Here is a 13,065-nt window from a genome sequence, read left to right as displayed (position 1 = left end):
AAAGTCTAATATGCAGTTACAACTCCTCTTCCCGTCTATTCTCGACAAATGCATTGCACAACGATGCCAACCATGGATGTGTGAGGCCAATCCGGTCTACCTTGAGATGACCATCACATTGGTGAAACCCAGTGACCCAGGAAACAAAGAAAATGAAGAAAACAAAGCAGAATGCAGCGCAACGCCTCCAGATGCAGCCCCCGCCCCTATAGTACTTTTTTTTGGTTCTGTAAGAAATTCATACTGCCGTCCCTTAGTCAAGCTCCGTCTTGACAGACGCAGTGCCAGCGTCTTCCACCACTTGCGGAAGTGGTTTGAATAATTTTGCCATCTCTAATGTGAGATCCATTGCTCCATACTGATCATCAATCTCTCCAACAGATCCTAATTCTTCTCCTCTGCTCGCGCCATCTGACATCACCCACGACTTCACTGACTTCAATAATTGGATAATTTGGACAAAGCGGGCATCCGGCGACAACCGTAAGTCCGCCGCTTGCGTGTGCTTGAGCAGGTAATTGGAAAGCCAATAGAAATGGATGCCATCTCGCGAGAACCCGTGCCGCCGAGGATTGCTAGATCCCGGCAATGTTGGCGGGAACTGGTTGGCCATATCCGCATCCCAATTATTCTTGAACTTGCTCAGAGCGATAACAAGTGCCTGCAGACTTTGTGGGTCAACGTTGGCAGCCGCCCCCTCCACAGGAGTACCCCGTCCACTATTGTGGCCGGCTGGAGTCATCCAATCATTGGGAGGAGGCGTTCCAAATTTGGACAGCTGAGCCGCATTGCCGTCAATCTGAGCCCGCCGAATCAGAGCTAATATGCCATGGATGAGAACAAACTTTCCATAAAGGTTGGTGCTTCCAGGTTGTATCTGATACGAGGGGTGCAGAAGAGCTTTGAGAGCCCAGTCCATCTCAGGCTGCTTTGGTCGCTGAGTGCCATAAGGATTCTTATCGCGAGCGGCAACATCGCCGTTGAGGCCAAGCGCAGAAGCACAGTCCCCGGCATTGTCCGCATCCCAAGCTGTGTCGTCGCAAGGCAAAGGTAGATGAAATTCCATAACATCGAACAAGGGTTGAGAGTTGAAGTAAAGTCCCATGGCGACGTCCATTAAAAAGACGCCAAACATTAGACGATTCCGACGCTCTTGATCAACCCAAGTATCCCAGTTCCATTGCTGCAAATCAAAAGTGTTCCGGTCAAAATCGATTTGGTGAAGGGGTGACAGAGAAGCAGGGTCCCGTGATGACTGGAAGAGATTCAGTCGCCTGGCGTTGGCTGCAAGAGAAGGGTAGATCTGTCGAGCCCGCTCTCTCTGTTGAGGGTTTCCATTCCAGAGTAATAATATACATGTTAGCAAGACAGCCTGAAGCTCTTCAATATCAGCCCGAGATGCGTGACTCGGTTGCCCTGTCAAAGGTTCAGCATTAGACATCATCTTGCAGTCGCGTTGAAGTGCGACGACAAGAAAATCCATCATTTCGCGAACATTAGACGGGGTGACATTGTCTGAGTAACAGGCGCCGATGCAACACATGCCTGCAAGTAAGCCAGTATACGCCTCCATGACCTTAAACGTCGCGACATGAATGAAAGGCATGTGGATGTGGAAATGAGTGTACTTGTCCAAGAAGTCCTTGACGTTGTCAGGCGAGAAGTAGAGATTCATCCCCGCGTTAGAGGGATCGATGGCTTGATTAGGAGGATAGAAGAAATTAAGGATCTGATCAGAAAGAAGATTGTATGAGGTTTGGTGAGATTGCATTCCCATATTCGACAAAAGGGTGTCGCTGGCGCTGGCGCCTGTCGTTCCGGGCCCGGCATTAGGTTCGGGTTTGATTCCGCTCTGAGTCTGTCCAAGATTAGGATTGAAAGATGTGTTGACGTAGGTTTGATGCGCACCAGCCTGGAACATCTGAGACCAATCAAGGCCAGATGGAGGGTTTGTGTTGGAGCCGCCGTACATGGGCAGTCCGTTCTGAGCGGGAGGCATGCTGTAGCCAGTCATCTGCTGCTGGTTCATGTTGGGGTCAGCGCCATAGGGCTGCGAAGCACCCATGACCTGACCGTTCATGTTCCGTCTGTCAGCGTTGTTACCGTTGTCGAGACGACCAAGCGAGCTGGATCGAGAGAGTTGGCTCTGATCCTGGGCCATGTTGTTCATGCCATCCGAGACTGGGACCATGCCAAATGGGTGGACCATGTTGTCTGCGGGCAGGTTGCTCAAGCCATTGAGGTGGTTGAGATCACCCTCGTGGGCGAGGCCGGCGGCCTTCTGAGCCTGCTGCTGGTTCTTCTTAACGTGAGCCTGAGGGTGCGACAAGTGACTAGCTCCAGTGGGGTTGCCACGGCGGATAGAGCACTTTTGGAAATGACGCTTCAGGATATCACTTCGAGAGAAGGTATCGCGGCAAAGAACACACATGTAAGGGCGATCACCGGTGTCTGAAAAAGAATGTCAGTAAAATCTGTCAGTGTCAACAAGCCGTTCTACTCACGTCGCAGAAGGTGGCGCTTAAGATGCTTGGCATGGAGGTAAGTCTTTGTGCAGTGAGGGCAAGGGAATTTGCCATCTGCGTCCTTGACAGGAATCACGGTGTTCTTGGCGCCAGTACCAGCGGCTGGGGCAGCAGGCCGTCCAGGAGCACTGGGCAGGATTCCGCGTCGTCCCTGAGAGCCAACAACGTGAGTAGGAGGTTCGCCCTCTGGCATCACCGCAGTGGGCTGCATAAGAGAACCAGGACCGTAAGGCGACGAAACACCAGGTTGAGACATGATGCCTCCAGGAGGCATAGGACGCAGCACAGGAGGACCGCGACCACCAGCAGGAGCAGGCGCGATAGGCTGTGGGTGAGACGCGGCAGTGGTCGCCTGGGGCATCATGGCAGAGGTGCCATAGGCCTGGGGAGGAGGGTATTGGTTCTGGGCCATTGAGTAAATACCAGCACGGTTCGCGGGCTGCGATGTCTGCTGCTGGTAGCTAGGCATGTTGGAGGCCGACCCAGGCGTGTTCGGGGTGCCTGGGGTTCGCGGCGTATGAGGGTGGCTTCCGTACATGTTCTGCATGGCCGAGGTTGGAGGCTGCAGCGGTGGCAGAGTCTGAGGGAGAGGAGAGCCGGTTTGAAGTTGGTTGGGAGAAATCGCGGTTGGTGAAGGATAAGTCTGACCAGAAGAAGTCGTGTTTATACCATTGGAGGGGTAGTGAGGACCGTCCATGCTACTCTTGGTAGACGCGAAGCTCGTGACAATCGTCGTGGTGTTGAGAATACCGCGACGCAAAAAAAAAAGTTGCCCGGGGTACAATGGACCTTGGTGGATGACAAGTCCAAGTCGAGGATTTGCGGAGAAAGGAAGAAAGAGGAGGGGTCTAGGAGGTTTGCAAAACTTGAGAAAGCAAAGCAATATCAAATGCAATGCCTTGTGGAGCTCCGCAGAAGATGTTCCCGGATGGTGGAGGATGAGGCTCGTGGCAGGTCCCTCTTTGAAGGTAGTGGTTTGGAGAGGGTGCACAGAGTGGAGAACTGGGTCCCGAACCTTTTTAAGTACTATTTTTTTTTTTCTTCTCACGGTCTCCTCTCTAGACGGTCGAGCTGTCAGGGCAGTTTTTGAAAAGGTGGGTAACGTTGAGTGGGTTCAGAGTGGGTGGGTGTGAAAAGAAGAGGCGAGTGAAGGAGAGAAAAAAGAAGTGGGTTGGTGCGGGTGTGGATTAAAAAGCGATGCAGAAGCAGCACTAAAGTAAATTTTTCGGTCTTGCTTAGTACGCAATCACGAGGAGCGGTCGAAGGCGAAGGAAAGCAACAGCAGCAGCTGAAGTGAAGGGAGGAAAAGTTGCCAGTCGCGGAACCGTTAGTAAAAATGCCTTGGCCGGCACGCACAGTATGTATTGTAAGATAAAGCCGGTACTCGCGTGGTCGCAAATTCTCAACCCAGTTGCAAGTAAAGATCCAGCAAGAGATGTGGGAAGTGGATAATGTTGTCAAGGGAAGTGGGCCCAGCGAAGCAAAGGAACCACAATCTGAATAGCTGGCGGCTGGGATCTGGAGGAAAGGTCGCGGGTCGCGGTCGTGTTTGATTGGGGACAGGCGCCAGACGCGCAAATCGACTTCAAGATATCACGACAATTGAGGTGATTGTTTTTGGCAATGTATTTGAAGATGCACGAAATCTAAAGAGTCCAAAGAAGAGTCGATGATGGTATGTGAGTTGTGTGAGGGAAAAATTTTCGGGAGAACGAGAGAACGAGGAAAGATGAGAGACGAGGGAACAACGACCTACGGGAGGCAGGAAGATACTGAAAACCCCGAGGTACCTCCTACTTGCTCTCGCCTGGGAACACTGAGATCAGGGCAGTGAGAGCGCGGCTGCGGTAACGTGCCTACCAGTTACAGGCGGAAAAAGATAGAGCAGGAGCAGTAACCGGAGTAAAGACGGAAGTACCTGTTACCGAGGCCGGCGCCAAGCAAGGAAGACGCTTCAATACTGGCCGCCAACTGTTTGCAGTGTCAAATTTGTTCCTTTTCTAGCTTGGATGGTTCGAATTTTTTTCGTTTTACTCTTCACACGCCCCTCATCCTTCTTCAATCTGAATCAAATCGGGTCTACGGCGATATTTCTGGCCTGTCCAACTTGGATGTTAGCGCAGGTGCCATGCCATTGCCGCTCTAAGCCGCCAGATTCGGGGCTCGCTCAATACCTTAGCTAAGGTAATTCATTTCGCTGGCAGTTTGCGGTGAAATCTACGGACGGATACTTACTCGTCACTTACCGACTTGCTGCCATGTCAAGTCTAAGCAAGGTACCCTCGTCGTATCCACAGGTTCTTGGAATAGACTATAGGAACGAACAGTGTCAGTTTAAATCATCAGCAATGATATTAGAAGTGCAAGACTCCAATTAAGTCCAAGAGGGCATCATTCAGCTTGCCAGCCGTCAAGTAGGGAAAGAAAAGGAAAGAAAAAACTTTGCGTGCCGTCTCTACTAGACACACTTCCTGAGTGCGATCTACTGTGCAGTATCGTACGAATAAAAGCGCCAAACTGATTCGGGACTTTTGAACAAAGTGCGGCAGACGAGGCGTCTACGACATGCAAACCCTCGCTCATCAGGTACCTTCCTCCTGTAAGAGAAACACCCAGCTATCGAGAGACCTCTCAGCGCCGAGGTAACTGAAGCATTGCCCGGCACCGTTGGCGCAAGTCTACCGGCCTCACCGTCCGACATCGCTGTAATCAATCAGCTACTAAGAGACTGTCTTGAAAGTTTGCCTCATATGATAAAAGGTCTGGTAACAACCACTGAGTTGCCATATCATCATCATCATCAGCGACACTGAACTGACATCTCTCTTACACCAAGTTTCGCCTTTACGTTGTTTTGAATGTCCAGGGTTCTGACGGCACTTGCAACGATCCTTCTCATCTTGCGATCCTGAACACAGACAGGGAAACACTGCTATCAAAAATCACATCCAGGATGATGCACGACGCGTCGAACAACTTCACAAACGGCCCTGTGTTCACAGATTCGCACGGTCGATACTGTACACACGATAGGTTGAAAAGGCAAGTTGCTCGCAGGGGTGGGGGCGTCTGCAGGGAATGCTGGAGGTTGGGTGATGTCGTAACAGGTACGCATTGTTTTGCTACCTGGCAAGCATAACGCGCTTGTGTGTCCCTTGTACACGATACCTGACACTAGTCTTTCGATTCCCGGTGTCGTAGCCGGCCTCGCTGCACACCCAAGGTCACGATGCTTCACACCAAATTCAAGTCCTCTCACCGCATTACCTCATACACGACTCGGACACCGAGTTCGCACCGGGATTCCTCGACCAGATCATGCAGCGTTTCTCATTTTAACGATTTTCCCTGCGTTTTTTGCCTGATCTTGTGAACAACTGTAGAGGCTAGTCCGAACGGTACAGAGCTAGTGTTCACGAATAGCTTTTCTCGACTGCCTAATATTGCTCTAACCAGTGTCAAGATGAAATCGCCCTTAGAAAGCTGAGACAAGTCAGACTGCTGTTTATTGAATACGTCCAGATCTCAATGCCAGATTTTCCTTTGTCTCACAATTACCCGGACGACGAATTGCTTCTTTCATTTTAATGACATATCGGTCAATAACCAATGGTTGGTTTGCCATGGTCATGTTATGAACATGATAAAACCCAGTGACAAAGAATACGACCATCACAGGCATGCCTGTCGCGTGCAGCTTGATAACGCTGGCCATGTCGGGTCTTGGCAACAAGCATGAACAACTCCGTTCAGTTAGTAATACTGCTTTCCGACATACCGCCTCATACTACGAAACACACTTGACAACAATTTCCTAGGCCAGCTAACTGGTTAGAGGCCAGCCATATGCCTAAATGGGTCAACATTCGGCTCGTGACTCGAAGAGGCCGGTTTTCCAAGATGATATGCAGGATCCACGAGTCAAGCGAAAACGAGCCCCAGCCTGTTGATTCAAGGGTCTTGAATCAAGGCTGACACGACATTGCTCAGAATGCGAACATAGTGCTCGATCCGCTCAGTTGTGTGAGTGAACGAGCAATGTCCATACCACGGTGATCACTTGACTAATGCATCACTCAGTCAAAGTTTTGAGCATGACAGAATCAACTTTTGATGACCTGGCGGTTATTGCAGTCCTGATGAGGCGTACCAAGAGAATAGAAAAAGTAAGGTGGGGACAAAAGGAAAGGAAGGCAAGCAAAATTCGCCGAGAGTACAAGGTACTCCTGGGACGTTGGAGACAATGGTCCGTGGAAAAAGGAAACGCTATCGGAGAGTCGCCTGGGTTTAATCAAAGCCGGACATCGGCCCAGAGGAACTTCTTGGTCACGCACTCAGCTGTCCCGGAAATGCAGGCACGCCTATAATCACATTGACCAGCACCCAATGCTAACACAGCATCGTCTCGAGACGTTGTTCCAGGGTCCCTCATCTTGTTGTCGACGCCAACCGTTCAATGGCTCCCGCAAGCATAGCGGGTGTTCCCACCAAAGCAGATCTCAGTGGAGCAGGGTCCCTTGAAAACCCCTCATCTTCCCGCCATTGCATCTGCTGAAGGACGAGGGTGGGAAGTTGAAGGCTTCGATTCTGGCTCCAGAAGGTTATGGTGGAGTCCTTCCCGTGAGGAGGCGGACTCCATAGTTGGAGAAAACATCGTCTTTTGAGCCGCTGACGCTCGCCTATCAAGAACCCTCGCATCTTGTAGCTATTAGCTTAACAGCAACAATGCGACAACATATCGTCCGTCACGAGGACTTTGTTAACATAGCATTTCTGGCTCACCTCTCGGAGTCGGGCACTCGGCCGCCAAATCTGGCTGCCTAGAAACCCGAGTCCTTTCCGTGATCGGACGATGACCATCCAATTCGAAACAAAGAAGGAACCTTGGAGAAGACCATAGGGAGCGGGAACACCGAGAGACAAGCAGGCATCATTCCCGGGAAACAACAAGAGAGAACGACTGTGCTGTTACGCTAGCTCGTTGAGGTTTGGAGGAATCTTGAGCCCATGTCCCTGAGGTTGAGAGCTACCCTACCCTTGCCTCGGTGGCGTCGCGCTTTAGGCAATGAATGGGTGCGGATGCCAGACATGTGTCAAGGCCGGAGCATTGTGGAAAACGCGACTGCCAGATCGTTGTCAAAAGGGTCACATACCTTTCCTGTTATCAATCTCGTTGATACATAAAATCATTGTCGTGTTGAAAGTGCAAGAATTATTGGCAATTATTGCGCAATTCTTATCAAACTCGTTGCAGGGCCAGTTATCACTCCAGACTCCTAAACAGTACTGGGCACGGCCTTGTCTCACAGAACGCTTATCCCTCGCTGTCATGACTGGTGATGACGTCCATTTTCTTTCTCACTTTTTTTTCCCGAAACTTCACCGACTCGAAATATCACACATGCCCCCGTTCTGGGCTTTGCTGTCCGAGAACAGTATCGTGTACTCCACTCTGCTCAACTCCTGGTCTAACGTTATTACTGGAGGCTCAACACTTTATTTTGTGTTCAAGAATTAACTGTGCTCTAACATCAGACTATTGATAACAGTTCAGCCTCCTCTTGAGAAAAATGCTAAGAGTGTACAGGCTGACGAGGCACTGCTACACTGCAGCTGATAGTTGACAAATAGTCAATACCAAATCATAAAACGGTTTGGGCATTTATTCCCGTGGTTATTAATCAGGTTAAAGCGGGTGTCGTCGGCAGCAATGTTAAGATGTCATCACGGGCCTATGCAAAGGTCGCTAAAGGGGGCTTAATCTGGTAGGGAATGGATAAGTTAATGCTCGCCTCTCTCAGCTTAAGTCCGGAAGAGGCACACCTTGATGGAAAATCCCTGTTCAGATATCGGAACTACTTCATTGGGATACCCGATAGATTCTTAGTCGCTGACATGCACGGCCAGGATTCCCAATGCTTCGGGCATTTGAAGAAGGAATGGAGACAATCTCTGATGATTGAGCTTCACTTTCGAAACAATCGCGCAGCTTAGTGAATACAGGGGCTAGCAACTTGATTGACATGGCTGTTTGGGATCGCCGATATTATCTCCTTGAGTGTGATTCAAGCCAGCCAAGCACATCTCACGTACACTCACACTCAGACGTACACACACACTCAAAGCTTCAATGCACCACACCAATCCAGTGCCATGTTCGGCAATCGTTGGAGAAGCGGGACTGGTGGAGGCATAAACTGCCGCTGATGGTGCCGTACAGAGGATGTTGAGCCTCAACGCACCAAGCTTCTTCTACGGGGTCCCTTCCCGCTCCATGAGGAGCTTGGAGACCCGTAAGAAGCCACAACGATCTGGACACACAATATAAGGCAATGCACGTCGTGATGGCTTCATCTCGACACCACAAGTTGACAGCAAGTCGCCAACCTTGTTGTGCATGTAACTCATTCGACTCCCTGCAATCTACTCAACGCTTTCCTCTTCAAACAAGGACGGCCCATCACCGTTGATCAGGATTGGTCAGGATTTACACTATTCCTACAATGCTGGACGTGCATACACAATACAGTACTGTAGGTACACGCCTGCACGAGTCAGAATCATTTAGTTTCGGAACTTCGAAATTCTTGACATCGTGATGAGCGCAAAAGAAATCATCACAATGTATATCCCTCACATCAAGGTCTGCCCTAGACCAGTCTAGTGATCAGCCATCAAAACACAGAATGTTTTGGGCGAGTGCGGAATTCACAAATGTGCTCCCAACCCTTTTTCTCGTGACGAGCAGACCAATTGAAGGGGTTGGAATTGAGCCAGTGTTAAGATGGTTCCCAACCACACAACCACCCATAACAGTCTTTTACGTCACAAACTTTCACATTCTGCATCCAACAACACTTCTCGCATCACCATCACCACCACCATCACCGCCGGCGCTGTTCACTAGGTGGTGATAGTGCGGAACCTTACCGGACAGGCGTGGCTGGCTAGTTTATCCATGGTGTCCCGTTCACCACGAGGCCCCCCACCAGCACTTGGCTACTCCTAGCAAGCGTGTGTTTTAGTTCAAGACGCCATCACCAACCATTCGCTATTTGACGGAATTATCGAGTACTGTGCGTTTACTGTACTGAGGGAGGCAAGGGAGTGAGTGTTGATTCGGCAAACTTACCTCGCATTGTGATGGTCTTGTAACTGTTACTGTTTTGAATCCGAGAGAAACTGCAACCTTACAATGATGACGCCTGGTGTTGGTTCATCTTTGTGGTTCGACTCGGTGCTCGATTAGGTGTGATACGGACTGGTTGAGCTTCTGATATGTTCCAAACCGCTGAGCCAGCAACAGCATGACAGTCATTCTTGGCTTACCATTATCCGTTTGTCTGAATGAGAGCTATTGAGCTATGTTGAAACGCTTCTCATACTCATGTGACTTGAGCACGGTCCCTCTAGAATATCGTGCACTTGCCCTGCGCTCAGCGCGCTGAGAAGCTTCAGAGTACCCAGTACAGGGATCAACTCACTCTCATGTTCTGATCTGGCGACGAAAATATGACGACAGACAGAGTGCGGGATCTTGTGAATTGCATGTTGCATGTCGCGGGACGGAGGATGCCGCGGCATTGCAGCATTTATCCGACTCGCACGAAAAGGGTAAAGTTCATGGTGAAGACGGACAACAGCAGCTGTCTCGCGATAATTACGGCAGATCCTCCCTTGTCAATCACCATTTGCACTCCACAGACGAGCGGCTAACAGGTTGCAGCCTTGGTTGGCATGGTTAGTTGCATTCACCACCCCCGAAGGTTGTCTGCCCTTCTGACTTGCATGGCTTTCTAGCTTGTCCAGCATGACCCTGAATCCCTGAATCAGGCATTATGAATTACGAAGGATGGTCAAGGATGTAGTGTGAACCCCCACGCCGCCGAGACATTGACTGCAACCCCCTCCTGTCTGCGTACGGTATGTACAGCACAGTACTGCTATTCGGAGCCGCTCTGATAGCGTAAATCTGTTCGTTCATTTGTGATTCTGGCGAACGCGTGAATAAAAGTCCCGTAAAATGAGATGATGGACGGATGCGTGCGTGTCCTCGAGGGACACGAAAGACATGCACACGTGTAAAGTACTGAAACAAAACGCTTGCAGGCTATCGTACAGTAGCCAAGCGCAAGTGCCATAGGTTATGCCAGGTGCAGATCTACCCTGAAGGTAACATCGCGAACGCAAAGAGCTGGTGCTGGCTTGTCCATGGCAGATTGACTTTTTGAAGTCTGTGGTATAGGGTGGTTTCACTGCACTTGGTGAGTTCCTTCTCTTGACATCAAGGTTTGTCGTTCATTTCCCGATGGTGCGGTAATTATGTGTCCGTGAAGGTTTGAAATATGTCATATGTGTTTCCTACGTATCATAACTTTGTTTTTTGTTATACTTCCCTTGAAACCCGAAACTCTTGGTGGCGCAGTAGCATCAAAACAACCATGGATGGCGCATTTTCTACCGGCGGTGATCTCCAAACGTGGAGCCCAAGATGATGTTAGCAACTTCATGCCTTGCCCGTTCCTGGTGATGGATCTCTCCCCGCATCCTTGATGTGGCTCTTGGTGGTCGTCCTAGGTCCTAGTCAGGAACTGGCAACAATTGCTTTGTTCTAGAAGATGACTATGAGATGGGGCATCTGGAGTATTCCCCCGCATCACCCACCCCAAAACACCTTGTACATTGTACCAAACTTGGGCATCCGTGCTTGCTGCAAGCGCCTGTCCCAGAGAACCCACTGTTGAGATCCATCTCTTGGTATGGCTCGGTGAGGCTTGAGGTGAGACTCGGTGAGGTTATGTGTGATCCGCCACAGCACGTGATCATCTCGAGTCGACGTCGGCGCAACGTAATGCCGACACCCGAGGCTCCGCGAGCTACGGCATCCCAAATTTTGCGAATGTATGGGACGAGCTGAATAGCGAATAGCCTCATCTAATCCCCACGACAGGCACGACAATGTCAATGGCAGCTCCTAGTACGATACGGCCATTGGCCGGTCGACTTGTCCAGGCCTCATCATCAAAGGTCTCCGCCACCACATCTCGAGTCGCCTACTTCTCCACGACTGCACCACAATGCAAGCGAAAGACAAAAGACAACAATCCCAAGCGAGGTGTGAGTAGTCTGTACGGATCGGGACCTCGCGAGCCTCTGTCTATGTCAAACATTCCGCTACCGAAGCCACGACAGTTCAAGCCCAGGATCAAGGTCGACCCTGACCATGGTCTGTGGGGATTCTTCCCAGCACAAGGAAAGGCATTGGCAACACCCAAAGAGACTGAGGAGCATGGACGTGCATGGTCGGTTGAGGAGCTGCGAAAGAAGTCGTGGGAAGATCTACACTCTTTGTGGTGGGTGTGTTGCCGAGAGAGGAACATGCTATCTACATCAAGGCAAGAGCTCATTCGATCCAAGCTGGGATTCGGTGAGCGAGAGATTGATACTCGAGATGAGGAGGTAAGATATTTCGAAGCTATATAACATGCGGGAAGCTGACATTGAAGAAAGGTCTTGAAGACACAGCGAGCCATCAAGCACGTCTTGACGGAGCGATATTACACATGGCAAGACGCCGTCGGTGTCGCCATGAGCGACCCCGAAATCAACTTCGAGGGCGGGGAAGGCCAAGTCTACACACCATCGGCATATGAAGATGAGGTTGATATTGCTGAGTGGACACAACCAGAGGCCGAGTCAGAGGCGGCCAAGCAGATTGATCCTGTTGCCACAGAAGCACAGGAGGCCAAGATTGAGAAGGAGTTGAAGAAGCAATAAAAAACCGTTACAAGCGAGACGACGTCATATACTATTTGAGTGATAGGAGAGGTGGTGGTGGTTTATGATGTCTGGTTAGAGACAAGTTGACATACTCGTCGTGTACATCTAGGATATGTAAGATACAGTAGACGAAACAAACATGTATATGCGAGCATATGAGCTCTAGGAGTTGTTGACATGAATACATATGACGAATCAAGATTGGTTGCAGCAAGCGTCGTAGATTACAAATTCAAGCCGTAATGACAATCTTGCGCGTAGGTGAGCTGTAGTCATATTAAACTCTTTGACTTCGTATCCCAACACAGTAATGAGCTTGGATACCGTATAAGTCAAGCTCTGGTTACCTCATGAAAAGGGTCGCTCCACCAAGATGAGTAGAAACTAGAAACGTAGATGTAACAACATGGAGGTCAACAGTTGGGGCAAAGAAAGGAGATACGACCGAGAGACCCTGTCTTCAATATACTAATAGTAATAAACCATTGATGATACTGGGGTCGTGGCTGGGGCTCTTATATTGATCTGGCTGCTAAGCTAAATTTGATAATGAAGCGGACCACGATTGAAGGGGGAATTAGGGGGTGATGGGTTATCTAACAGCAGCAAAACTTGTTGCATGTCTTCATCTTAATGTAATTTGATATTGTAGGCGAGAATATGTGAGATTAGAATGGCATGAATTGGGTAAGACGTTAGTTGTTAGAGGCGTCAACCATATTCACACTCAGACTCCCACTCACCGAATGGTCCAGCCATA

At 49.9% G+C, this 13,065-nt stretch overlaps 2 protein-coding genes across 2 annotated transcripts; one reads left to right on the top strand and one right to left on the bottom strand.

Moving 5' to 3' along the window:
* Positions 1-181: 181 nt before the first annotated feature.
* Positions 182-3,318, bottom strand: FOBCDRAFT_27615 (fungal-specific transcription factor domain-containing protein). The gene is made up of 2 exons (XM_031179823.3): positions 2,505-3,318; positions 182-2,451 (listed from the first exon to the last, which is right to left on the bottom strand). Exons 1-2 carry the CDS (start codon positions 3,220-3,222, stop codon positions 254-256), a joined length of 2,916 nt encoding a protein of 971 aa, XP_031045710.2. The 5' UTR covers positions 3,223-3,318; the 3' UTR covers positions 182-253.
* An 8,066-nt stretch (positions 3,319-11,384) lies between these two features.
* FOBCDRAFT_220078 (mitochondrial 39-S ribosomal protein L47 (MRP-L47)-domain-containing protein) lies at positions 11,385-12,551 on the top strand. Its single transcript, XM_031179828.3, has 2 exons — positions 11,385-11,984; positions 12,036-12,551. Exons 1-2 carry the CDS (start codon positions 11,484-11,486, stop codon positions 12,300-12,302), a joined length of 768 nt encoding a protein of 255 aa, XP_031045715.2. The 5' UTR covers positions 11,385-11,483; the 3' UTR covers positions 12,303-12,551.
* The last annotated feature ends 514 nt before the right edge of the window (positions 12,552-13,065 follow it).

This window comes from Fusarium oxysporum, chromosome IV (genome assembly GCF_013085055.1).
Source record: "Fusarium oxysporum Fo47 chromosome IV, complete sequence".
NCBI lineage: Eukaryota > Fungi > Ascomycota > Sordariomycetes > Hypocreales > Nectriaceae > Fusarium > Fusarium oxysporum.
Note: the sequence above shows the minus strand (reverse complement) of the source record. Positions and strands in the feature narration are given on the sequence as shown.